A 27,795-nucleotide genomic window follows, 5' to 3' on the forward strand; every position below is an offset into this window, starting at 1 on the left:
GTATAAATGGCAGAGTGTTTAGACTAGCCTTCCTTTGTTTGAACTATAATAGTGCAGCAAGTTCATACTGGTAATAGGTCTATAGGAAGTTGTACACGCTGCCAGGGTTTGTCTTCTGTTCAGATACAGAACAGCCTGAGAAAAATATCTGTGTCCTTACCGGAAAGGAGAAGACACTGTGTAGTTTTTATTTATAAAAATACCCAAACTTTAAAACAGAACAGATGAAACCAGCACCGAGAGCGAATGGACGGGTTCAAATGATGGGCAGAAAGAACGGATTCCAATGGTGCCATCTTTTAGTGAGATCTCTGAATTCATTCCAGCTGGCACTGATAAAAATCAAAGTGGTTGCTATGGATCCTTAGAACCCACCTGTGAGGAACTCCAGGCATTTGATAGAGATGTGGATAGAAAAGCAAAGGATCTCAGCCTTTCTTCCACCTGCCTAGTTGCTGCTGTTCCCTTGTGTTCCTAGAGCACAGCAGTGTTGGGCCAGGTAGCTGCCTTGAGTTTTTAACGTGGGGCCACTAGCCTCTGTTTCCGGATACACTCCCAGATCCAGTCAGGAGAGACGCGCTTGGCTCCAAGGTTCTCATCAACATCCCCTATTACATGTGTTGCTGAGGCAGTGTCGAACTCTTGCACAAGGTCTCCATCATACGCCACAAAGTACCGGCGGATTTTGCTGAAGTCCTCCACGGAGGGCGGTAGGTACAGCTTCACCCCTGTAAATATGTCCAGCAGCATCTGCAAATTGTGGGGAAATAGAAAAAGATGGTGAGGAGAAATAAGATTGGGAAAGAGACTAGAGTGGTCTGGGTGCTTTACTAGATTAAGCGCTCTTTAGGCATGGACTCTCACTACATACAGCTCCCACCGCAAGGGGGCTGACAGAGGTCTCTGGGTTCTACTTGTGAAAGTAGAATGAATTATATTGAAATTATAATTCATTAAAGAAATGCTGCTTGAAGGGTTTGCTGAAGTATGGTTGTCAGGAAGAGAAACATCAAGGAGTGTGAGACAATGGGTCCTCAAACTAATTAACTTAGAGCTCCTACTGAGCTAGGAGATTGGTAAACATTAGTATGCAAATAAGATATGTATATATATTGTCAGTTTCTGCTTCCTTTTGTCTCCTATGTTAAATTGGCTTTCCCTTATCTGTTTAAATAAGTTAGCTTGAGCTTTTGCAGGAGGCTCACATATCTGGGTGCACTGGCAAAGCGCTTTGCTAATAAACAGAGTGGTCTGACAAATTCAGTGAGTCTTGAATCTGACTTTGACATACTGCAACACAAATAAGGATGCAGCTTATTTAATACAAGCTTTGGGAACAGACTCTCTTTCCTCCATGCTGAAAATGTTCAGTATAGTTTCAAATGGGACCTCCCAGCAGGAGGTGAACAGGGAGCACGCTGAGGAAGCAAGATGCCCCCCAAACTCAGATGGGTAGGAAGCGCAGGGCGTTACCTTCTGTGTTGCCACTGTGCAGTGTGAAAGCTACACATCTGTTCTGAGACACGTAGTGGTGGATTAGCAGGTGGTGCTGTAGGTAGGGGTTAATAGAGCCAACCCCTTACTCACTCTGCAGCAATGCCTGCTAAGAACCCAGCAGGACCCCCCCCAAGCAGACATTGTCAAACTGAACAAACGCCCTCCAGCTCCCCAATCTCAGTTCTTTGAAAGCATTCAGCAGGTTCCAAGCACAAGCCCCTCAAGTACAGAGTCCTGTGCGCTCAGAAGAGGGGGCTGCAAACCAAGAGGATCCTGTTCTAATCCCAGTTCTGAGGCTGTCTTGCCCAAAGAGTGAGGGATTTACAATGGTTTCAGTTAATCCATCTGCACTGGGACCTCTCTCCCACAGACACACTCCTGTGAAAGTCAGATACTGCAGCTGAACTCTACGTCCATAGCTAAGTGCCTTACCAAGAGCTACAGGGACACGATTAGCCCCAATAGCTACCTCTCGCCGGCTGCTCTCGGGGCCCAGTGACCGAAACATGTCTGCTGCTGAGGCTACGTCTACCCTAGACACTTCAAAGCGCTGCCGCGGGAGCCCTCCAGCGGCCGCACTGTGAAGTGCGAGCGTGGTCGCGTGCGAGCGCTGGGAGAGAGCTCTCCCAGCGTTCCATCTCCACGAGGGGACCGGCTCCGAGTGCTGGGAGCGCTGTTTCTAGTGCTTGGAGCCTGACCACACGAGCGTGTTGAAGCGCTCCAACTTGCTGCGCTCGGGGGGGTGATTTTTCACACCACTGAGCCAGCATGTTAGAGCGCTATAAAATGTAAGTGTAGCCAAGCCCGGAGATGCCCAGTGACTTTGGCAGTTGGTGTTTTTCAGTTTATCTAGTGCAGCATGGTAGCCCTGGGAGTTCGCACTTGCTATCCCCATCAGGAGTGTTCCAGCCGACACTAACCCAGGGACTGCTCCCACAGGTTTCCATGGACCTGGTCCCGCACCCCACCCCCAGCTCGTACAGAGCGAAGCAGAGGCGTTGCGCTCTCTCTCTCTCTCTCTCTCCATGCAAAGGCCACAAAGCTCAAACCTTCCACAAAGAGCTCAGCAGGGCCAGCACAGCCTGCTACAGGAGCCAATGCACTTGCTTGTTGAAGGATTTATTGCTGATTGGCACAGCAAAACCCAATTTTTCCAGCCCGTTCCTCATCTACTGTGTCACGTGAAAGCTCCTTGTCCTCACCTGCAAGTTCCTGATCAGCTCTGCCTGCGTCTCCTGTCGTACTGTCCCCACTGCCAGTCTGTCCAGGCATCTCATAGGTGGCTGTGCATTCCTCCACACCATGCTCTCCGCATGGAACACCTCCCCAGACTGATCCATGATGCGATCGCTCTCCTTCTGCAGACCCACCTGGCCTATGATTTCTACTGGCAGTCACCCAACTAATGGCTAGGGCTGAAGATCAGTTGATTTATTTTAAACCGCCAAACTCTACAATCTTTTCGGGGGCCTAGGCCATATAGCCATGTGACTTTATCCTCCCAATGATGAATCACTTACGTAAGCCGCACAAGTACACTCGTTAATGCAGAAACGGGAATGGCTCAGAGGCTTCATACTGCAGACACAAGGTGATCCCCAGCTGGGATCAGGACAGATACTTCCTCCCCTGTGCAACCCGACCGCTTCCACACACAGCACTGCACCAGCGACCAGGTGCAGTAACAGTAGCCGTGCCTTCCATCACAACATCTAGTCCAGCCCACTGCTGGAGTCAGGACAATGGGCACCGATGTGCTCTGGGTTGACAAGCCCTGTTATCTCAGCCACTCCGTACTCAGCGTGAAAGGAAGTGGGGGGAGGCAGAGGCTCAGCCGGAGGAGCTTGCTGCTACCATTTCTGCTTTTACATATCACCGAACTCAGACTGGCTTACAACGGATCCAGTGGTCAAATACTGAATCATCACTGCTTTGCCCAGGATGGAGGGCAGAGGCGGACTGAGAATGCACACTGCGTAACAGACAACCCCTGGAAGAGAGCTAGGCTCTTGAATGAGCCAATATGCCTGCTCACCGCATCTACGAGAAGCCACAGCCATTTCCTGCAAACCCCAGCTGCAGTGCAACACATCAGCGGGCTCTTTCGTGACAGAAAAATCTAGTCAGTTAGTTTCAGTCTTTAATGACTAGCTAACAGGCTTCTTTCTGAGAATGGCTGGGAAAGGCTCTAGCTCTTCTACATGCTGATCTGCTAGCACCTTCCTGGGTGCCCAGCTCACCTGCTGGTTCTCTCTCCAGGTCTGCTCTGCAACAACAAACAACAGCCCCTCTGAGGAGCAGTTCTGCTTGTTCCGAGTCTCCTTCCCAGCCGAGACTTGGGTCTGCATGTGCCTGGGGGTACGAGGCCCCAGCTCCCCTGGAGTAACTCACAGCACATTCCCATTGCTTCCTCCTGGCTCTCCCCCCCCCCCCCCCCCACTGGCTTCTCCAAAAGACTGAATGTACCTCCTCCTAGCCTGAATGGACTGTTGGCTTGGCCCAGAGATTCGGTACGGTTCTGGCAGATCTTCTTCCACCGGGTGCAGTAGCCAAGAGCAGCCTGATGCTCAGGTTGAGGCAGGGAGGCTTAAAGCACCCACCTGCACATGCCAGGCCTCACGAACTGCAGCATAGCAACCCTTGTTTTTCAGACAGCCGGCTGCTGCCATGCCGGGGAATGTGTCCCAAAGCAACGGACTCCACTCTGCTGCTCCCTGGTGAGCCCACTGTACTGTGCGGAGAGCGAGCAGACCTCGCAATGCCGAGTTAGAGGACGTGCCTCCTTTCCCTCCCAATCTCTGGATCAACTGCACAGGGGGCAGCTCCGGAGCCCAGTCTCCCTGAGGTGGGGCTCTGGGTCTCCACAGCTCCTTGGGCTGGACGCAAGGCGGCAAAGCTGGAAGTGAACCAATGATGGCAGTGCCCCCACTTGGCAGTGGCATGCTCCAGGCCAACCCTTAGCCCTTTTCCCCAGGGCATGGCTGGCTATTGCTTGCTGCTGGGCCATGCTGAATTTGACCTGCTGGGAACAGCTGCTTTACTGCTCACCTGAGAATACTACTGCTGCTACCCAAGGTTCAGGGGAAGGTTACATCAGGCCAATAGACTCCAGTATGGCAGACACCTTAGCAGCCTAGCTGCCCCCTGCACAGCACATGGCCTCTGCTTCAGATTTGTTCTGAAACACTAATGCATTCCCTGTCTCTTAACTGCCCTGCAGCTCCCGCACTGCTCTGAAGCCAGCCCCACCCAGCCGTCCATACCTTCTTTCTGTTGTCATCCGGCTCAGCTGCTTTCCGTTTCTCCCCTCGCTTCTCCTCCGCCTTCTTTGCGGGAGATCTAACAACTGCTTTGCTGCCTGTCAACAGGAATGGCCTGGGTTAGTGCATTTTGCAGAGACAGGTGTGTTTTAAAGCAGGTTTGGATGCGCAGAGGGAGAGAGGAGAATAAGTTCCCTGCTCTAACCACTGTATCTGGGATTGCTTTTATTATTGACCAGTGTGTCTCAATACTGGGCTGTAGGACCACATCAGCCTGGCTTCCACCTCCTCTCACTCCCAGTGGGCCTCAGAGCCCCAGCCACTCACTTTACACTGTGAATTGCCACGCCCAAACTGCAGGTGCTCACACCTTTGCACAGTGCAACTGACATGAACATTAGGTACATGGTGCTGCAACACATACACCAGTGTTAGCTGAAGGCAAACGAAAGCCCAGCCACCAAACCCAAATCCCCAGAGGCCCTTAGACTCTGTGGAGGGCACTCTCTTACCTTCTGGCTTCTTGGCTTTTGCAGGTGACTTGCTTGGGGGTGTCTTAGCAATTCTGTGGGGTGTGGAAGACCTAGAATTTCCCTCATTCTCGCCACTGCTGCTGGCTGTGGACCCCTCCTCCTCTGCTACAATATTGAAATCGGACTTCTCCTTGGAAAGCTGGTACAGCTCCTGTCCCGCAAGGAAAAATTCTGCCCGTTAGCCACAGTGGAATTCCCTGACATCAGACATGATATGCCCAGAGACACGAGACACAAGTGATAAGCCAGGCACTCCCTTGGGATCCTCCACCCTCTCCTAAATTCCTAGCAGCTGCTCCACACAAGACACCAGGAGAACATAAAGGGTCATGATTAAACACCGAAAGACAATGGTGAGGCTGAGAACAGAGCTGACCAACGGGTGACTAGTGAAGGCAACCAAGAACCCATTTCCATCAGTCAAGGAAGTGACAAGTACAAAGATGCAGTCATCATTAATCAGATTTATTATGGTAGTGCCTAAGCCAACCAAGAACAGGGCTCCACGGTGCTAGGCGCTGTACAAACAGAAGCACATGGTCCCTGTCCCGTACAGCGTACAATCTAAATAACCAAACCAATCCCAGAAGCAGTGCAAAAATGCAGCCTACCACCACGAACACCACTTCCGGCAAATGTCTTTGTACACACAATGCAATCTGAATTTGCCTGCAACTTTATGAAGGGGTTTCCCTTTGGATTGATGTCCTTACTATGCTGCACCTGGGAATATATTACAAGTCTCACCTTGAGTTGAGGGAGGTTGGTGGCCGTCTTCCAGTCTTTGTCATCTCGGATCCGGGTGCAGCGAGGGAAGCGGATGGAGATCCCATCTGCAGTGTGGGCTTCTGCTTTAGAGAACTCAGCACCTGTGATCTCCCACACAGGGGCTTTCTAGACCAAGAATATTGGAGATCCATCAGCAAGGAAGCCCTACATTATTTTCCTTTGTAATCCTCCATCTCATCTACTAACTGAATGCATGTCTGGCCCCCCCCCCCACTACAAGAGATCAGGCCAAACTGAGCTAAATACACACAAGTTAATTCATTGAGTGTTGCCATTAGATCTTCTGCCAAACACCTACAGGCAGCCATATCTAGTAACTCTGTTGTATTTTCAATTATATGACCAGAAACATCACAGACTGGGTTTACGTGTGTGTCAACTTCGAGATAATAAAATGTAACAGATATGCATGGCACTGAAGCGGTCTGCAAAATTATGGAGTGACAGTAGCAACTTCATATTTAAGGTTGCAATTCAATTTTCACCAGCCCTTTAACTTCGTGAAGCTCCTTTCTGCCTGAGAGTTCATGTGAGGTCCCTCGCCAGGATGGATTTGTTGGGAAAAGTGAGTTTGCTAAGATCAGGGGTTTCAGAGAAACAGGATTTTTCCAGAAGTAAACGAGTCCTCTAAAGCAATGGTTTTCAAACTTTTTTCCTGGGGACCCAGTTGAAGAAAATTGTTGAGGCCCACGACACAACGGAGCTGGGTCAGAGGGGTTTCGGGTGTGGGAGGGACTCTGGGCTGGGTCAGAGGATGGGGTGTGGGGGTGAGGGCTGCAGGGTGGGGCTGGGAATGAGAGGTTCAGGGTGTGGGAGGGGGCTCTGGGCTGGGGCAGGGGATTAGGGTGTGGGAGAGGGTCAGGGCTCTGGGCTGGGGGTGCAAGCTCTAGGGTGGGGCTGGGGATGAGGGGTTTGGGGTGCAGGAGGGGGCTCTGGGTTTGGGGGGAGTGATGGCTGGGGCAGGGGATTGGGGCACAGGCTTACCTCGGATGGCTCCCTGTCAGCGGTGGTGCTAAGGCAGGCTTCCTGCCTCTTCTGGCAGTGCAGACTCTGCTGCGTTCCAGAAGCGGCCAGCAGCAGGTCTGGCTCATAGGCGGAGGTGCGCAAGTGGCTCCACGCAGCTCTTGCCCACAGGAACTTGTCCCCCCACCCCCCCCTCAGCTCCCACTGGCCGGGAACTGGCCAATGGGAATGCAGAGCTGGTGCTCAGGGCAGGGGCAGTGCACAGAACCCCATGCGCCCCCCCCCCCAGGAGCCGGACCTGCTGCTGGCTGCTTCCAGGGCATAGTGCGCTGTTGGAACAGGTAGGGACCAGCCTGCCTTAGCCGGACAGCACTGCCAACGGGACTTTTAATGGCCCGGTCAGCGGTGCTGACCAGAGCGACCTAGTGCCTGACTTTCCGCGACCCAGCACTGGGTCTCGACCTACAGTTTGAAAACCACTGATCTAAAGGTTTTTGTCAATTCTCTCTTAGCAGCTTGGGCTGGAAACCTCAATTTTAAAGTATTTTAATCTTAGATGAGGTTTGATGCACCGGAATATTTTTCCCAAGAAAGGCTGCAAATGCAACATTAAGAACTTGTGCTTCCTCTCAGTGCCCCACCACAAACTGCTCTGTAGCATAGAAAACCTCTACCTTGACTAAGAGATTAGTGCACTGCTGCGTGCCACCCCTGGAAAGCATGATCTGTCCATGGAAGCACTTGCCTTTGGGTCTGGAACAATGAAGTCTGGATAATAGATCTTGTTAATTTTCAGCCAGCTTGGAATTTTACTGGGATCCTAGAAGTCCAAGAGGACAGGATCAAACATAGGAAGGGTGATTATTACAACAACATGCCTGTTAAAATACGAACCTGCTCCAACAGCAAATATGTGTTAAAGGGACGTTAGCCCTTACCCTGGTTCTTGTCACGCAGACAGAAAGCAGAAGACCAGAAGTCCAAAGTGCAGACAGTGCGATGTTTATTGGGGTTAATCAGGCAAGCATATCCATAGCACTGCACACCGGCAGAGCCTTTATCCCAGTGTCCCCCCTTTCCCCTTCCTTAGGGGGCATAATTATAAAGGTCCCACCCCTTACAATTTATGGTCATATTCGGTTTTGAAGGGTCTTGGGGCTTCGGCACCACTTCTTTTGTATCCCATGGGAAGGCTACGGAGTGAGGTTGTGCTTTGGTCAGAGACAGGCATTTCTTTGGCCTTTTCGTGTTTCTTATATCTTCCCCCCCCCCGCCCCTCCCAACTGGTTACTTGACCTTATCTCAAGAGAGGAGTTTGAGGCAGAACTGTCCTTCAAGTGTGCGTTCGTATATTACACTCCCATTCTGCCCAGCAACACTTTAGCTCTCTCTCTTGTTCCCCCCTAATCTGCTTGTGGGCAGATGCAAGTGTCTTTGTTTACACATTAGTAAGAATATAAAAATATCAAAAATCAAATGGGCACACAAGACCCAAAATTCTATCTCAGGCAAATATACAGGCCTGAATATGACATCATCATCACTAGCACTAAACACCTGGTAGATTAGCAACAGCTCATTGCATCTCCACACAAGGGATCTCTACCACTAAGAGCCCAAGGTACTCCCTCATGCCCCAAGAAAGCAGGTACTGGAGGCAGAGTATCCTTTAGATCTGCAGCAACCCCTCTCCTGATTTGGGAGAATTGGCTTCCATCTGTATGTGAACCAAATCATAGCCAGGTAAAATTAAGTGTTTCCCCGAACAGTTTAACTCGCTATAAACAGATTTTAGTCTATACAGATTTGCCAGGCAAAATGAATTCTCAACCTTCTAAAATACGAGGTAAATGCTCCAAGCCCAGTATTTGCAAACTTTCTACACCTAGATGAGATTTAAAGTGGCCTGAGATATTGGATTTCGGCATCAAAGGCACTTGCGTTTGAAAGTCAGGCCTTGGCATTTCTGAAGTAACACTCCCCTCTAGCGGCTAGTGAGGTAAAGCACAGCAAACCACACCAACTGCCATTTGCTGCTGCTCGTCGGAATGTCTAGTAGCCTAAATGGGAATCGAATGGCGAGTAGCCTCCCACGCTGAGCTTGGATCCAAATATAAGATGTGCCCACCCAGGCACATGCCAGAGCCCCCCTCACCTTGCTGATCTTCACCATGTCCAGCTCCTTCTGCAGGCGAGCCAGGGTGGCATCATCGTGCCCACCCGCGCACTTTGTCACCGTGCACCATTTCTGGCTCTTGGGGTCATAGCAGCCCATGAGGAAAATGGACATCATCCCACCTGGAACAGGGAGCAGGGGTTTCAGCATCGGAGTGCCAGGAGGAGCCCACCACTTCACGGCACACAAAGAGCCATCAAGCTGAACAGTGGGTCCCAGTCCCTGTGAATCTTGGGACTTTAGGCTTGTGACCGGGATTCCAGCCAGGCAAACCCCAACCCACAAAGCTTAACAATGAGCATCTGTACATTGGGCCACAGTGCGCCAGCTGCCAACTCATTCGGCTCAGCGCACTCTAGCCCACAATGGAGCCGGGCTGCTAGCTGTATTATGGGTTACAGTACACCCACCCACACAGAGGAAGTGGCAGGCAATAGCTGGTACAGCCAAATCTTAGCCAAGGAACAGCACAGTAGCCTGGAAACCAACGAGCCAGAGATTTTTCTCCCACCTGAAGCATAGGCAAGTTATCGACTCACGTTAGTTCGAGGAGACACACCTTTACTGCCTTGTCCATAGAAAGCTCCCAGAACCACCAAGTCTGCCGTGTCAGCCATGGCACCTTCATTCAGATAGTCCTTTTTCACTTTTAGCCAGTGACGTTTACCAGGCTCGTACGTACTCTGCAAACAAGCAAGAACGCTGAATCAGAAAGAAGCCTATTCAGATTTCTGTGGGGAACCATTTAAAAAAGTGGCCCAGGACTTCTATTTGGCCACACTGTACTTGAGCTGTGTTTCCACGACTGGTCTTTGGACTGGGCTGGTCCCTGAGATCTCCCTGACACAACTTAGGAATGCAGCAAGTCAGTCCCTAGTATCCAAAAGGTTGAGAAACATTGTACTAGAGCACTTTGATACACCAGTTCATAAGGAAAGGTTTAGACTAAGGCTTCCAGTGTTCATGAAACCAGCACCTACCAAAATCCAGCATGACATGACACTTCAAACACAAGCTAATAATAAATAAGTGACACGTAATGTTTTCATCCATAGGTCTCAAATCACTTTCAAAGGGGATTGAAGTATCATCCACATTTTACAAAGGGGGAAACTGAGGCACAGGGAAATGTAGTGACATGCCTATTGTCACAGAGCCACAACTAGAACCCATGTTTCTAGACTCCCAGTTCAGTGCCCTAGCCACTGGACTACACTGCTACAGGAACATGAGCGCAATACAGCCCTGCTGCAGGGACATCAAACGCATTTAGAAAACCCAGGAGACCAGATGGCAAGAAAACAATATGCGAGTGCGGAAGGAATTAAGAAATGGTTTAGGTAAGAAGCAGTGTCAGTAATCTGGAGCTCAAATGAAATCGACTGTAAGGCATTCTCGGCATAGTTCAAAGGCTTTTATCTACTTAAGAGTAGAGTTCAAGGTAAGATTAGATTAAAACAATTTAACATTACATATGGTGAAATCTTATCCTGAGAAATTGTTACTCCAAGATTCCAGAGAAAGTCTAAGCAAGGAAAGACCGTGACCGTAAGCAGACTTGCCTTTATATCTTTCAGCACCAGTCCTTCCAGCCCCTCACGGATGACTCGAGTGATCATATCTGCCAGATCTGAAGCTTTCTGGAAGAGAAAGGAAACGGTTGTGTTAAGATTACCCTACCAGATGGGGCTATGTTCACGGACATTCCTGTGCCGACCATTACAGCTCTCAGGCAGGAGCAGAAATGCATAAAGAATACGAAGTGACTGCAAGGGAAATGAACAAGAAGCTGGTTTCAGCAGGTGATTTTCAGAGCGAACAGTCCCACTTTTGCTTTTCTCTACTGTCAGTCTGTGCATGCAATGACTGCCACCAATGTCTCCAAACACAAAGAACTGTCATTGACCTTACAGTAAATGTGGTTATTCTAGATGCGTCATCCAAATGGATTCCAATTCTGGTGCACACGACTCCACACATGCGAGAGCCGATTCTTTTGGCTGGCAGTGTCTTTTGGGGCTTTACCTAAGTCTTTGACATCCTTGTGCTCCTCACCTACGGGTATAAGACGGTGGAGCAGACCCAACTGTCCCTCAGTTCCTTCACCATACAGCATCCAGATGATATAAGACTCTATTGTAGAGGAAGAGGAGGAAGGCTGGTTGTGGAATCCATGTGGACTACAGAGTCACTGAGGTAAGTAACTGTTCTTTTGTCAAGTGATTGTCATATGGATTCCACTTCTGGTGACTAAAAGGCAGTAATCTCATTCAGGAGGTTGATATTAGGAGTCCTATTTAAATAATGACAGCAGGACAACTCTACCAAAGCAGGCATCAGACCTTGATGCCTCAGCGAAGCTATAGATAGTGCTGTGTGAAAGCATGGACGGACCTCCACCTGTTGAGACATCTCAGATCTAGAATCAGGTGCTAGCTTCCCTTCTTCTTGGGGATTAGATAACATCAGTAAAACCTCTTCCCTATGAGTTCCAAATGCACCTCCTTCCACTGCTCCAAGATTTCGAAGGAAATCCACTTTTTTAACAGTTGCAACAGGGAATGAGGTGGGAAGGAAGCAACTGAAATGGGATGGAATATCCCTTGTTATAATTTCTAAGAACCATTAATCCGAGTCCAGGTCTCCCAAAAATAAAAAAGATGGTTGCCAAAGGGGGAGAAAAAATGGGGCATAAATCTTGGAATGGTTCTGATTGGCTCTCAACGATGGTGACCAACTTGCTGTGAGGTAGAGACAGGGTGTGCAGTTGGGGAAAAAGAGGCACAGGGCCTCCTGTGCTGGAACCCGTTTGTCCCTCAGTGGCTCCGATGTCCTTTATGGCTTGTAGCAATAAGCAGAAGGTCACTGCTTCCTCCTAGGAGCTGGTGTGCAAATGCCCAGTGAGTGGCTCTTGAATCTTTCAAAGCATGCAGGGATTCATCAGTAAATCCATTGAACAGATCACAACCTTCAAATGGAAGGTCCCCAATCGTCATTTGGCCCCTCTCTTTCAGTATTTCCAAAGATTAGAGCCATGAAGCACCGCTCATGTTGATGGAAGGGGACACTGACCGAGCTGCTGTATCTGAAGCATCTAATGCAGCCAGTAATGATGTTTGGACTACTTAAGATCCCTCACTCACAATGGATTTCAGCTGCTCCCTATGTTCTTGCAGGAGCTTTTCTAACTATACTATTAACTAGCCTACGAAAAATTGCACAGAGTAAGCAGACACTACAAAGGTTCCATATTGCTGCCACAGATTGTAAGAAGTTAAAGAAATGATGAGCCCACTCCAACCTTTAGGCCCTCAAGCAGGAGAATGTGAGGGCATGTAGCGTGCAGGTGCAGCCCTAGCCACTGAAGGCCAAAAGAATCTGAGCACACCAGAAGCGGAATCCATGAGGACAATCACCAGGATAAAAATCACAACAATTGCAGAACTATACTGCTGCTCCATTAATCATGGGGCAGCAAAGTGCCCAGGTCATAGGCCAGAGAGATTACTATTTAAGATGCCTTTTTGCTAGCTGAAACTGAACTCACCGTGACATGCTTCATCTCAGAGAAGAGTATCCGGTTGGGGATTTCCACCATGTTATCATGGAGAAACTTTCGACGCTCACGCAGGGGCCTAAGGAACACAGTACACACACATCAACCAAGGAGAAGCAAAAGATCCCCATAGACACTAAGTACTAGTCACACGAACATTTAAACAGCACTTTGCAAATGCCTTCCTACATTTATTTCTACACATAGAAGTAGAAAGTTCCATTTTTAACAACTTGCACGTGTAGCACTGATAACGCACGGAGCTCAAAGTGCTTTGCCAATACTGAGCAAGCCTCACAACCCCTCTGTGAATTAGGCAGCCTTCATTACACACAATATATTCTGTATACATTATACAAATGAACTGTGGCACACGGGAGTGACATGCCAAAGCTCACAACAGGAGTAGTTAGTGGCAGAGTTCTGAACAGAACCAAGGAGTCCTGGCTTCTACTCTTTTGCTCTCAAATACTGACCACATTGTAAGCAATACTAAAAATTTAGAGTGTTTTATTTCCTTCCTAAAATTCTGGCTGGAAATCGGTGTCCTACATTCCATTTGCCAGTATGTCAGCCAGAATTTTGGGGAGGAAAATGTGCAGAGCTATCTTCAGACTAGGGTTGATATTTTCAAAAGTGCCCCACTTAAAAGCTCAAGTCCCATTTTCAAAAGGTACTTAGGTACTTAAGAGCCTAAATCCCATTGTCTTTCAGTGTGACTTAGGCTCCCAAATGCTTAAGTCAGTTTTAAAAATGGAATTTAGGTGCTTTAGAAAATGTTGCCCTAAACCTATTTCTCCATCCTGAACATCAATGAAGCTGTCGGTCAAACTCACCTGTCCATCAGGCTGGTGTCATTGAAATAGATGCAGTCAAACACAAACAAGCAGACATTGGCATCCTGGAAAGCAGCTTTCTGCAAAACAATTAAGATCAAAGAAATCAATCTGTTTGAGCATCAAAATTTATTATGCAAGCAGGAACACAGGAGAAATGTGACTATATGCAAAGTGCTCTCAAGCGTACAAAACACTAAACAGAAAAATATTTTCCCCTCTTTGATCTTTCATACTAAAATTGTATTTTGTAACAGTCAAACATTCTTACAAAGCCTGATTTAAATTTACAGTGTCTCTTTACACATAAAATAGGAAAATAAAACATGTTAATAATTCCCAAGTGACCTGGTAGTAAAAGCTGCATGATATTAATGGCTTAAAGCAACCCAAGTATAAGGAGTTACTGCTATGGGGAAAACCCAAACAAACCTTCCATTGATTTCAGATAAGCAGCTCCTCAGAAATCAGTAAAACAGTCCTAATTTAATTTTCAGTTTATGGCCCTGATCCTCACCTCAGTTTAACATAGGTCTGAACTTTAAAATCATGCTGATGTGGACCTAAAGCTCACGTCAGTATCATTTTGTCCTTTTCCACCTACTAAAGAATGTTGCAAGCAATCCTGAACACTCAATGGCAGAGAAGCCTGTAAGTGACTGATTTGTCCCTGAAAAATTTTTTTTTCCTTTTTTTAATATCCATCCTGGGTTGAAGTTTCCCAAACATCTCGGTCACCATTTGATCAGATGATCTTCTGATAATCTGGTGCACTATGTCTCAGCTGAAACTTCTAATTTACACTATCACATCCTTGGGCCAGGGGCCAGATCTTCCTCTAATGTTCTGTTCAGCACTGGACAGGTGAATGGCCTTAAGTGATAATGAACTGCATGATAAAAATGTTTAAGGTGACAGACTAATCACGTCTAAACCACCAGCTTTAACCTTCAGACCACAGCAGCAACACATGGCAAGTGCCCACTTTGGTACCTTATGCACTCCAAGGGTCCCGAAGGGTAGCGGTTTGCCTGCTTTGTTGTCAATCAGAAGAACTTCTGCATCCAGGATCATACTATTTCCACCAGGGAACGCCTGGGGGATGAAGTCCTTAAAATGGGCTACCTGAAAAAGCACATAGCAATGACTTACTTTCCTTACACTCTCTAAGTCTGCCTAGGGGTCTGTCTCACTCCTTTAGCAAAGATGGGGCCCCCCCACCCTTCATGAAGTCCTGGGAGGAAAGCAAACAGCAATACACACAATGTTTTCCACTCAGAATGCAATGTGCTTGGCTGGACAGCTTCTCATTACCCCAGCAGCAAGCGATCGTACACTGGAGAGATACATAAGCCACAGCTAACTGAACCAGAGCTTTAAACACATGGGAACATACCTGCAGTAACCTGCAGGAGGAGCAAGTTCCCCCTTTCAACTTTGTGTAGCAGATAAGGCTGTAGTATTAAACACAATGCCATTCACAAACCCCACCACATCCTACTGCAACTAACCCACGCCATGTTGGCAGCCAAAGCATCCCTGACAATGAGAGGTGTAGGCAAGAGATGGGGTAGGTACAAAGGAGGGGCAGAACCATATTCCTGCAGACTTTCCCGGGCCGGGAGAGGGAGTTATGGAGAAACATGGAAAGGAGAGGTAGGAAGCAGGTTTGTATATAGGACATGAATTCTAGAAGATTGAGAGTGAGTTCAGACTCAGACTTTCAGAACAAGGTACAACAAGTCTGAGCCTCTCCATGTGCCTCACAGTAAGAATCAGTTCTCTTGCATGCCATAAATACACCCCCTAATGGAAATCTTACCAAGTGCCCAGCATCATTCACCTGCCTTCACGCACGGTGTCTTTGAATCAACCTCTGAACGGGTGGTGTCAAAATGACCCTCAACCCTCAGTTCCCAGCAGTTCCTGGGCATTTCCCACAAATTACAGGATTAGAAAACACATTTTATAGTGATAGACTTAAAGAGCTCAATATATTTATCATAAGGGTTAAGGGGTGACTTGATCACAGCCTACAAGTATCTACACAGGGAACAAATATTTAATAACGTGCTCTTCAATCTAGCAGAGAAAGGTATAACATGATCCAATGGCTGGAAATTGAAGCTAGAGAAATTCAGACTGGAAATACGGCATGAATTTAGAATGATGAGAGTAATTAATCATTGGAACAATTTACTGAGGATAGTGGTGGATTCTCCATCAGACAATTTTTAAATCTACATGGGATATTTTTCTGAAAGATCTGCTGTAGGAATTATTTTGGGGAAGTTCTCTGACCTGTGTTGTACAGAAGGACAGACTAGATGATCACGACTGTCCCTTCTGGCCTGGACTCAGGTCTCAAACATCCATACTGCACTATACAGACCTTTTGACTGGGATGGGCAGCTTGAGCTGTATCCAAACTGCAAAAATCACAGGGCTTGCACCCAAGGACTCAGGCTGTGACCCAACCCCCTAGAAGGTTCCTAAGGACCCAGGTCCTGAGTGCTTGCTGATCCAGGTCAGGCTGATTTGTGTGTGGAAGAAAGCAAGGCTTAGGCTCAAACCTGAGTCAGAGCCCAGGCTTACTGTGCAGTGTAGATATACCCCAAGAGGTTAACAATGAATTCTGCCCACAATGTTGAATGCAGCTTTTAAAATTCATATTTAATATGGTACACAATGGTCTGCAACAGACACTGGGCTTCTTGGCTCCAGGAACTGCTGGGAAATTCACAGTTTATCACACAAGCCTGGAGAGGAGAAAAGCAAACAGAAGACAAATTACAAAAGGGAGCTTAGGACTCTGCTTACTTTGTGAGGGAGGACAGGTTTGAGGCTTCGGCTGAAGTAGCTGAAGTGATCTCCATTCTTGTGGACCTGGACTCGCTCCCCATCGTATTTGATCTCTGCATACATCCCATTGGGGCACTTCTTCATGGCGTATTCAATTGACTTGCAGGCTTCAGCCTTACAGAAGACAGGAAAGAAGAATCCCATGAAAACTTCACTTGTGGAAGTAGTGACTGGAATTACTTTTAACTAGCTTCTACAAAACTTCCCAAAGAAAAGCCAGAACAAACAGGAGAGAGCCAGAGAGATTTTTGCTTGTGTGACATCACTACAATACTTATACAACACACTTAGTACATGGAAGAGCAGTTTAAAGCCAAGTATTATATCAGTGCCTCACACCCCATCACCCCAATCTTGCACAACCATTTATGCTTCTGTTGATTCTTAAAGGTCAGGATATCTCAGGACAGTTTGTATGAGGATCCTCATCTCTGCCTCCTATGTAGGGTACTGAGGAAATCCATATTACCAGCATGGGCTGAACAGGGGTCATCAGTGAGGCCTGGACGCTGAGGGTTCGCTTCAAACCTGGCAACTTGTCAGCCTCCTGCTGGTTCCTCAGCACTCGCTCCACCACATTCTGGAGATTGCGGGAGGCTTTGAATGCCTCATAAGCATTAGGATCTAAAGCATCCAACCTTTAAACAATTAAGGGGGAAAAAAAGAAAGTCACTCTCTCAAGCCAAGCCTTCTACAGACAGTTAAGGAGGTTGCTGCCTGCTACCGTTTTTACTTCTCAGACAGTAAATGTGGAACTCACACATGCTTTGCACCAGCATTCATTTTCAGATCATGCTTTATTAGCCTGATGATGCATTTCAGGTCATTCCCTGTGCACCTAAAATGAAAAGAGGATTCAATCAGAAGATGTTCATCTGACCTACTCCTTCCCTTGATAATAGGGAAAGGAATCTGCTCCAAACCTCAGTACCATGGGGTAAACACTGCAGCAGAATGAGAGCATGACTACACAGAAGCAGAAGTTAAAGATGGGGACCCCCTCTGAAATTTGAGTCCCATAGAGTTTTTAGCTTATACAGTGTCACTACAATAGCAGTTATATAACACAAGGTGGGCCTCTCTGCAGAAGAGCAGCTTAAAGCCATGCCACCAGTCACTGCAACGTACTTTTTACGGCTCTGAATGACTGAGGAAATTGAGCTCCCATCACTTTCCCTGGAAAGCGAGGTGTATAATCGATTTCACTGTTACATGTGTGTTATACAAATCACAAGACAGATGGCACAGCTGCATTTCAGCAATATCACCACTGTCTAGGTAGGAGGTATGCCCACTGTCTGCTGAAGTTAGAGCAGCTACAAGCCACACACTCAGCAGGTCACAGTACGGAAATCAGGGTGTCTGGTATTGATTGAAACACTCACTCAGCTCCCAACAATCTATGAAAGTAATCAAAAGAAATGCACTCAGGAGATGGCTTGCCAGTGATCTAAATTTTAAGATAAGGCTCTAAAACTCTCCAGAACCATAGAAAGAATGAGAAGGACTTGTGGCACCTTAGAGACTAACACATTTATTTGAGCATAAGCTTTTGTGGGCTAAAACCCACTTCATCATTCAAATCCCAGCAGGGTCAAAACCTTTCATCCTTCAGCAGCAAACTAAGTTCCATGCAATTTACTGCATGTGGTGGTGAGGGGGCTTTTAGAAGAGACCTTGTGTGAAATGTCTAAATATTAAAGATGCCATAGGATTTTACACAGGGATTTGCCCTTTTCTCACTGTTGCACAATGGGTTATTTAGCTGATACAACCATCTCTCGGAGGAGGGCTATCCAGTGCTGTTTTACATAGCATCATTGCAAACTGCTTTGCAAATTATATGCATAGGAGGTCAGAGGAGAGACTTCTTTGTATCAACCTTCTAGACCAGCGTTTTTCAAACTGGAGTCTGTGAGGGTATTCTAGTGGGTCCGCCAGCCCCGCTGATCAACTCCTCCCCCTCCCTCCCTCAACTCCTCTCCATCCTTCTCAGTGCCTCCTGCACACTGGGGAACAGCTGTTCAGCGGCATGCAGGACGCACTGGGAGAGAGGGGGAGAGGTTAAAGGGGGGGGAGTTGATTGGCGGGGCCGATGGACCCCCGGAGTATCCTCAGTTCCCCGGTGTGCAGGAGGCACTAGGATGGATGGGGTGGAGTGGGGACGGGGTGTGCTTGGGGGAGGGGGCGGAAAGAGGCAGGGAAGAGGAGGGGCAGGAGTGGGGCCCTGGGGAAGGAGTGGAGTGAGGTCAGGGCCTGGGGCTGAGTGGGGAGCTTGAGGGTCCGTGAAAATTTTTAAATCAAAATGGGGGCCCTCAGGTTGCTAAAGTTTGAGAACTGCTATTCTAGATGTTGAGCATTAGTGTCATCTCAGTGGGATCTTGGCCCTGGCACCCAAGTAAATGGCAGAGCTGAAAATTTTACTGACTTCCTCTACCCCTAACTCAGTTAAAGGATGATTCTCTCAAGTCGATATTTTCCAGTGAGGGACAAAAGAGACCAACTCCTATACAAATTAAAGGAGAGTTACCAAAAAGATTGAGAACATGTCGAATCTGGGAAAATGGAAAAATCCAAGAAGGTCTCGCTGCAAACTCCAAGGAATTCATTCTTTTGGCAATAAGTAGCAGTAGAATAAGAGCTTATTTGCAAAAACCAAGAAACAAGCACTTGACACACAGTCATTAGGAAAAGCAAACAGGAAGCTGGCGGAAGTGGAGCTCTTATCACACATCAGTTGAGAAAAAAATTGATGGTGGCAACAGTTCAGTCTCATTGACTGAAAGATTAAACACGGACGTCTGCGCTCTGTAACACTCCTATCCACGTCAGCTGAATTAAGTATGGACGGAATGAAGTATCAAATACCTGACTTTAGATAGATGAGTGATACCGAGTCTGTGTGGCATGGTAAATATCAGGGTCCAGATTTTTAAAAGTGATTTTGGGCGTCCAACGTGAGATGCTTTCAAGCCATCTGATATTCAGAAAGTGTTGCTGGGCACTGCAAATCAGGCCCCTTTAAGGTATCTCAAAAGCTAAATACCCAAAAATGGAGGCACTAAAAATAATTCGCCACACTGGAACATCTTGGCTCACGTTTTTATCATTATTCAAGTCCGGAAGGATCAATTCAAAACCCTTACGATGATCAAAGAACAAAAATGTATGAGATTTTACACTCTTACAGGCCCCAAAATATATGGCTTGAAGAACTTCGCAGGGTCCTTCAAATTTAATCCCCTACAGTAATTCTATTTCTTCATATACAGAAGTTGTAGAAAGATCATTAACAACTTCATTTTGAAATGTAACAAATTAATGTAAATTAAAAATACGGTAACGGGTCCATAGCCTGACACTTATATGGTGACTGAGCAAGACATGCCCAGGTTCTATACGGTTTCTTCCCTCACAGTGGCTGAGAACAGCAGCTTTACATGCAGGTTGGATCTGAAGTTTCTCTATTAACCTTTTGCTTAGTGCTGGTGCTAGATACCGACTCGATAGCCAAGACTGAAATTCTTTACACAGCGCATGAGCAAAAGCAACATGCTCTCCACGCTGATCAGTACTCAAATGAGATTTAACTCTGCCACTGAAGGACCCTTTATAGATGCGAATAGCAAGTTCAGTCTGTATGGCCTTTTCAGTCAGTAACAATTGTGGTTATAGTTTTTAAGGTGCACACTTATCCACTAGGAACTGCACTGAGACAGACATTTCACAGACTGCCAAAAAGCCAGAGTGCAAAGACTACCAATCTGGGCCAGATTCAAACCAGTTATCTAAATGTAAGAGACAGATCCTTATCCCCCTTAAAAAAACAACCAGAACCACCCACTGGATTGTGCTTATGGCCTCAGAGTTAGACTTAACCCGTGTCTCACCCTACCTGCTAGCCATATCCTGTAGCACACTTTGCTGGTCATCCTCCTTGGAAAGCTTTGAAAGTTGAGTGAGGAACTCATCCACTTCCTGGATGGTAAGGAGACTTTTGGCAGCAGGAGGGCAGGACTTGCTCTCTTCAAAAAAGATGCGCACCGTTTCGGAAACATCTCCCTGTCTCCAAAACAAACAAAACCAGGGTGTTTATCAAACCTTTGGCAGGAGACTAAGGCAAAAGGGATGGGGCACTGGAGATGAAGTATGGGTCAATAACTAGATCTTTAGTAGGAGGGGAAAAAGGGAGTCTGATGCCAGACCTCTATGAATGGGTCACAACCAAAGAGCGAGGAAGGGCAACAATGATGCAGCACTGGGATTGTCTTCCCAGCCATTTCTTTTTTAAGTGGTATATGCAAGACACAGACCCTGTGTCCTGCTGTCATCATATTTTCCACCACTGCAATATTTGGTGCCTTTAATTTCCTCACCATGAATCCAATCTTGTAGAGTTTATGTGCCATGAACTCTTGCTGAGTTCACTGGAGGCTAATACACTCTAAGCCTACAGAAGTGGACCCATCATCATCGTTTGGATTACAATTTTGCTTTTATTTTAAAGTAAATCCTTGCAAAACAATCAGTTAAATGGGAATAAGCCAGACAAAACAAGAACCTCTAGGGTAGCTGTGGCAAAGATTTCAGTGCATCAAGTGCAACCAGAGGATTGTTCAGAACTTTTGCATTACTACACCTTTAGTCCTGGATGCTGCGGGTTAACTGATGCGCAGCATAACACTAGCCTGCGTTCTGTTGGAATACCATTATATAAAAGGTCCAGTTTGTGGGAAGCTTCATGATGAAAAAGAATCACCAACTGCAGCTCTGAAAACTTATAATCCTTTCAAGTGAAGGAAAATTTGCATGGTTTCAGTATCAAGAGGCTGAACAGTGAGATGAAATGAACTTGCAGTCTCCTTTACTGACCTGCTCCAGGTCTCGGACCATCTCGTCCTGGCTGCAGTTGAAAATCCTGCTGAATAGCTTGACAATCTGCTTGTCGTTCAAGTTGTAAACACTTTTAATGACACCTGGTAATAGCAGCTTAATAGTCAGGTAGAGGTCACCATGGAAGCCATCTGGAAAAAGGCAGGTGCATCATTAGAAACTACCAGACATTGGTCTCAGCAACAGGCTCTAGATTCACGTACACAGGGGCCATCAGGTAAGTACTAACTCTAAAAGACAGCAACACAACCATGGCCCACCATGTGTTGCCCTATGGGGTACTACTCTACATTCAAGGGCACCTCCCAGTTGGTCCTCCATAGCTAATTCCGATACTGCAAATTTAGCACCAGCTACAAAAATTTCTCCTGATCCCGCCACGGGACCCAGTCTTATTGAACTTATTATCTAGATAACAGACAAGAACAAGGCAGTCCACACTGTAGGCACTGTCCACATCACAACAGACACAAAAGTGGTGCAGCGCATAACTCTGAGAATCACATCTTACCCATGGACTTGACTGTCCTTTGTCCCCATCCCTGACAAAGCTGGGTGGTCTTTGCTGTTCATTATTTTCAGATGCCCTCCCAACACAGAAAAATGCCAAGCAGGAGTCACACATACCTCCCGCAGTTCCTTTTTGCAAGAAGTCCTGAATGATCTGCGTTTTCACGTTATAGCTGGGCTTCTCGGCAACCATGGCGCACAACTTTCTGAACTCCCGCAGCAAGCAATCCTTGTGCTTTGGGTCACACTTCTTTGCAGAGAGGCTAGACTTGTGGGAAGAGCTTTCAGGGGCTTCATCAGAGTTGCCCGGTTTAGCTGTACAAAAGGAGACACAGCATGTATTTAACTTTTAATAAGTAGGTTGGGAGGATACGGTACAAACTTTGAAGATGAGGGTCACTACTGTCCAGGCAAACGAAAAGCAAGAACAATCCCTACAAGCTGGCAAAGCTTCAGATGTGAGTAGCAAAGCGCACATCAATGAGATTTGTAAAATCATGATTGAAAATCTGAACGTGCATTTTTAACAAAAAATTCAACTACTTTAGTATGTACCTTGCACTCAGAGCACGTGAGAATTTTCTGCAGTTTATGAAATAAAGTTAAAATTGCAATGAAAAATCATCACGCTGACGGATAATTTCATTTTATTCTCACTTTATAGGCAATTCTCCACTCCAGCATCAGGTTTCCCCAATACTCTCACAGCAAAAGGCAACCTTCAGTGGAAGAAAAAGGCTTGACAAAGCTGCTGGCTCCCTTAGAATCCCTCCCAAACCATTTTTCATTTCTTCCCACTCAACTTCCAGAGGCAAATGCCAAGATGGAGCCCATCCCATGAGTCACAAACCGGATCTGGACACCTGATGTACAATACGACCAGTTCATCCAAATAAAAGCAGGGGACTTGGAATTTGTTTTAACTAATTTGGAATTTGTTTTACTATGCAAGAGGTGAGGGGGCACAATCTAATTTCCAGTTGCATATTGATAAACTAGGTTCTACTGTAATTACTTTGGGTACCTGGTGAGCATCTGTTTGTCTTGATGTTACAGAGACAAGAGGATAAATACCTTAGCAATAACTTAGTTAACTAAACCCAAGCCTCTTTACTGCTCACAAGGTTCAGGAACTAACCAGCAAATGCTCAACTTATTGCAGAAGCTTTCAGTTAACAGGATACTACTCCACTTGGGAGGGATTAAAAGATCTGCATAGCTTCTGGACAGTTATATTCTGAAAACCATGAGAAATTTATTTCTACACTTGCCAACTCTGTGGTTTCCCTTCCCTCACCCACAAGAAAGATGGATGCTCAATTTCTTAGAACTAAACTGGACAAAACTAGAAAATAGCATAAGAGAGAATCCTACATGGGCAAGAAAGACTGGGTGAAGTAATGGAGTCTTTCCATCTCTAGCTTCCGTTATACAATTCTGAGCACGATGAAATAACTTACAAAACCAGAGTTTGTCCAATACAATAAAACACGTTTACTGAATTTTCATTAGACATGAAGTTTTTTCCAGTGGAACCAAGGCAAAGAACGGCTGTGCCCACATTTCTGAATTCACAATTCTGAGGGAAAGTGATTTTATTTTAACAAGTTTCACTAAATATTAAAAAAAATCCCAGATTGTGCTACCTGATTTATTTCAGCCTTTCTTCCTGTAGAAAAAGGTGCAGTTTCCAAATCTCAAAGGCTCTTCAAAGAACCAGCCAGGTAGCCAGTGTAAGTCACAAAATAAAAATGCTCTCCACTTCAGTTATAGGTTTCAAAATCACTGTTCATGAATACAATTGAGTCCAGATCCTCCTCCCCTAATGTCAGTCAGAGCTTTTCCACTGACAGGTACAGGTCCTTCTGATTACCGATATCTGGAGTCAACATTCCATCTAGACCAGTGGTTTCAACCTGTGGTCCACGGGCTCCTGGGGGTCCGCAGACTGTGTCTAAGATTTCCAAAGGGGGCTGCATTTTTTAGGGGCTCGCAAACTAAAAAGATTGAAAACCACTGATCTAGACATATAAATGCAGTTCTGCAGTCTTACTCTTTCTGGGCAGAAGATTTGGTAGATTTTATCCTTTTTGTACACATCACCAAAATAATGCAAACATCAGTTCTTTTATGACTGACATCTTAGAAAACACTTAACTTTGTCTACACAAAGTAAATAAAATATGAAGTTTTGTTAGCATTAAATCATTTCTTATTCATTAGATATAAACTACTGAGGTCTGACTCAAATTGAAACTCCACCGCTAATGCTAATATTATAAGAGGAATAAAGGTTCCCCCAGCATCAGCGTAATAATTCCCACCTGTGAAGCCAGAGAATTTCTTTGGTGATGGATTGGGGGTAGCTAGCAGCTCCTTCTTGGGACTGGTTATCTGTCCACTGGGGGAGAGCTTCGCCTGGATAGTCGCCTTTTTCTTAGGTGTGTTCGCAGCCTTGGAACTGGCCTCTGTAGAACATAGTAAGAGGTAAAGCATCGAGTCAAAGCAACCCATAATCCCCAACAACAAAATCAGGTAAGTAATTCACAATACTTTGCAATGAGCAACTTGTGTGAGAACTTACAAACAATTAACCCACAAAACACATTGAGGGAGGGGATAGGTAAACATTTTACAAATAAGAAAACTAAGAGTGGTTAAGTGATATGACAAAGCTCAAACAGCAAGATAGAGCTAGCTGGGAATGGTAGCCAAGATTTGAGGCTCCAGTGTCTTGCTATCACCATTAGACAACAGTGCTTCTCTCCTCCACTCTTTTAGTGCTTGAATTCGGAGAATAGGTCTTCCCTGCAGAGTTAACTCAGGCACTTGTTTAGATGTTGCCTCTAACCCCTCTGATCCCCACATAAAAACCTTACATGAGTTTAGGGATGCTTTAAACCTGGGTTAACTGGCCCATCTGGGGAGGGATAGGCTAGAGCCTGGGTGTCACTTTCACTCAGGCTGATAATCCTCCCATTTTTCAGTGAGGATGTAGGCTAAACTACTTGGGGCAGGGACCCTCTTTTTGTTCTGTGTTTGGACAGTGCCTAACACAATGGGGGCCTAGTCCATGAATGTGGCGCCATGGTAATACAAATAATAATAAATAGCTCGAATGCCGATAGTCCTCCAATGCCTTCCCACAGTTCCCCTCAACTGCCCCCTAGGACAGACAAGTTCTCTCAACTCACTGGGAAAGAATCAGAGCACCTCAGCTCACTGCAGTTCAAAGATAAATTCATGGAGGATAGGTCCATCAATGGCTATTAGCCAGGATGGGCAGGAATGGTGTCCCTAAGCCTCTGTTTGCCAGAAGCTGGGAATGAGCGACAGGGGATGGATCACTTGTGATTATCTGTTCTGTTCATTCCCTCTTGGGCATCTGGCACTGGCCACTGTTGGAAGACAGGATACTGGACTAGATGGACCTTTGGTCTGACCCAGTAGGGCCATTCTTATGAACCACGGGATATGTTCCCAGACGTTCTAGTGACACACAAGTGAGGGTGCAGCATCAATGAGGACACAATAACTCAGGTATGCTTTGTGGTATGGCTGCTCACACTAGGCTAACCCAGATAATCACCCAAGTTAACTCTGCCATGAAGACATACCCTGAGTATCATGGAGCAATGAGGAAGGATCCACTCCAAAGCCTTAGTTGCCAACCTCTTTGGAAAAAAATTAAGTTTTGATTCTTAGATGGTTTCTAAGGTAGCCAGGGTCTGTAACAACTGCAGAAGCAATGCACTCAGCCCCAGTGGAATGATACAAGGCTCCTCCTCTTCCAACAGTGACCACTGTCAACTGATTAAACAACTAAATGGTATGACTGACTGCAAAAGGTGAAAAGCTTTTCAAGGAAATGGCTTAAAGATGAGAAATTTGTGAAGGGAAGTCCTCAATACAGACTGGGAACAGAAAAAAAAATTACGACTCAGTGGAATAACTGGTGTTGTAGAAAACAAAAGCATAGAAGCAGTACTGATGTTTTAAAAAGCAAAAGCAAATGCAAATACGACCAACTTCAGTGCAAGCAGGCCATTTTTAGGACAAATTAAGTATATGGTAAAGGCAATTGCAATAAGGTGACAGCAACTGTAAAAGGCTTGTGGAATTACAGCATACAACACTAGCCTCCAATCTTTCTTGAGCAAGTAGATTAATTTAACCAAAGAATTTAGCTACACTTGCTAGCACCTGACACCTCCCATTCACCTGTACATGAGGGAATTGGAGCAACTTGGGCTTTTCCAAATCCACGTCATGATTTCACAGCTCTCAATCTCCAGGATGGATTACAGCACCACTGAATGGAAAGTGGCCCATCCTGGAGACTCATTATAATGCAGAGGAAGAGCCAGCTGCACTAGTCACAAAGAACTGCAATGCCATTTACTGGTCCAGATACTCTTGGGTAGGAATCACTGACATACAGCATTGCCTAATATTACCGATTATTAAGGCCCCAGACAAGGGCACAGAGGCTCTCCCTCAAGCATCTCACCTGAGATATACTGGTTTATCATATCTTTCTCCGGGTCCTGGAGCTCTTCCCAACCCTCCAAGTCTGTGATGTCTTCAATCTTCTTTGTTGTGGCCCGAGCCCTCTCTAGCTTCTCAAAAATGCACTTCACATGGTACCACTCCTTCATCTCCCCGCCCGACTCTGTGAAGGGGTTGGGGACCACCTTCCCAATGCGCACCATCCCCTTCAAGATCTTCTCCTTACATTTCTTGCAGCCGGCTGTGCCGCGCTTGGCATAGTCCACGCAGTACCTCTGTTCCGCCATCTCATCAGGGACCGCGCAGACCCTTCGATGCCAAACATGCAAAGCTGAGGGCACAGCAAAGTCTTCAGCACAAGCTCCCTGGTTTCTGCCGGCAGAAAGGAGAGACTTATTTCTTACCAGCAATCGGAACCAAGGAAACGGGCCGGCCACCAGGAGACGCAGAAGGCAACTTTCAAATCTCAGCAGAAAAGCCTGTCTCTGGGGCAGGCAAAGTCCTTCCCTTGTGCTGAGCGTCCTGGCAGTCTGTAAGAAGAGGCTCTTGAAAACGGCCGGCATACAGCCCCCTCGACGCCACACTAAGCCAGAGAAAAAGGGGAACAAATCAAGGCGCCTTCCTAAGCCTCTGAGCAGCGTAAGCTGCCCCCCGAGTATCGCCCCAAGGGCTTTCCCTGGGCTGAACCCGGAGAGAGACACGGGAACGGGCCAGGTGCAGGCCACCGGGTCGCGGCGGTTTCAACACCGGCCGTCCCGGGCCAGGGGAGCGGCGGGGGGGGGGGGGCAAGACAAGGCCGCCGCCGGGGGGAGCGGCCCTCGCCCGTGCCCGGCTTGGGACGCCCTGGGCCGGGGTTTGCAGCAGCAGAGGCGGCGGGCGGGGCGGGGAGGGCCCGGGAGCGACTCGGCGGCCGAGCCGGGGACGCCGCGGCCCCGGGAGGAGACGGGCCGGGCCCCGCCGCGCCGCAGGCACCTGGTTCCGGCAGCCGCGGGCAGGAGCGTCCGGGGACTGACCGGCCCAGCCCCCTCGGCCCGCGCCGCCGCCCCCGCGTCGCCTTCAAATCCGGGACTCGCGGCCACGCAGGGCGGGCATCGCGCATGCGCGCGGGCCCGCGAGCACGGGCGGCTGGGGCGGGACGGGCGTGGGGCCCCGCCGGCTGACCCCGCCCTCTGCAAGTGGCCACGCCCCCCGGTACTGACTCCGCCCCCAGCGGTGGCCGCGTTTCTCTCGCGGGAGCTTCGCCCCCCTCAGGCACAGACCCTCGGTCCTCAGTAGGGTTGCCAACCCCTCCAGGATTATCCGGGAGTCTCCGGGAGTTAAAGAGTAATCCTTAATGAAAGATCAAGTAATGTGATGAAATCTCCAGGAATACCTCCAACCAAAGTTGACAACACTACCCCTCAACAACTCC

At 47.2% G+C, this 27,795-nt stretch overlaps 1 protein-coding gene across 2 annotated transcripts; it reads right to left on the minus strand.

Annotated features, from left to right (window-relative positions):
- Nucleotides 1-167: 167 nt before the first annotated feature.
- LIG3 (DNA ligase 3) lies at nt 168-27,548 on the minus strand. 2 transcript variants are annotated; one of them, XM_073315551.2, is made up of 20 exons: nt 27,357-27,548; nt 26,386-26,967; nt 24,200-24,343; nt 21,993-22,190; nt 21,345-21,496; nt 20,368-20,534; nt 17,233-17,310; nt 16,942-17,110; nt 16,431-16,586; nt 14,604-14,735; nt 13,611-13,690; nt 12,766-12,853; nt 10,781-10,858; nt 9,778-9,901; nt 9,198-9,340; nt 7,788-7,862; nt 6,038-6,184; nt 5,270-5,441; nt 4,761-4,855; nt 168-750 (listed from the first exon to the last, which is right to left on the minus strand). In XM_073315551.2, exons 1-20 carry the CDS (start codon nt 27,481-27,483, stop codon nt 517-519), a joined length of 3,141 nt encoding a protein of 1,046 aa, XP_073171652.2. In that variant the 5' UTR covers nt 27,484-27,548; the 3' UTR covers nt 168-516. The 2 variants fall into 2 exon arrangements, with proteins under 2 accessions (XP_073171652.2, XP_073171653.2); XM_073315552.2 differs by having other exon boundaries at nt 26,386-26,756; nt 27,357-27,545.
- Between the last annotated feature and the right edge of the window lie 247 nt (nt 27,549-27,795).

This window comes from Lepidochelys kempii, chromosome 17 (assembly GCF_965140285.1).
Source record: "Lepidochelys kempii isolate rLepKem1 chromosome 17, rLepKem1.hap1, whole genome shotgun sequence".
NCBI classification, from domain to species: Eukaryota; Metazoa; Chordata; order Testudines; family Cheloniidae; genus Lepidochelys; species Lepidochelys kempii.

Bases quoted from the DNA above. Each gene is read 5' to 3' on its own strand.
- LIG3 (XM_073315551.2), bottom strand. From the start codon at position 27,483: ATGCGCGATGCCCGCCCTGCGTGGCCGCGAGTCCCGGATTTGAAGGCG. The intron at 14,736-16,430 runs GTAAGCAGAGTC...GTGCTTTTTCAG, and splicing joins AACCTGTCCTCCCTCACAAA to GTAGCCCATTTTAAGGACTT. The intron at 6,185-7,787 runs GCAAGTGCTTCC...TTCTTGGTCTAG, and splicing joins TCATTGTTCCAGACCCAAAG to AAAGCCCCTGTGTGGGAGAT.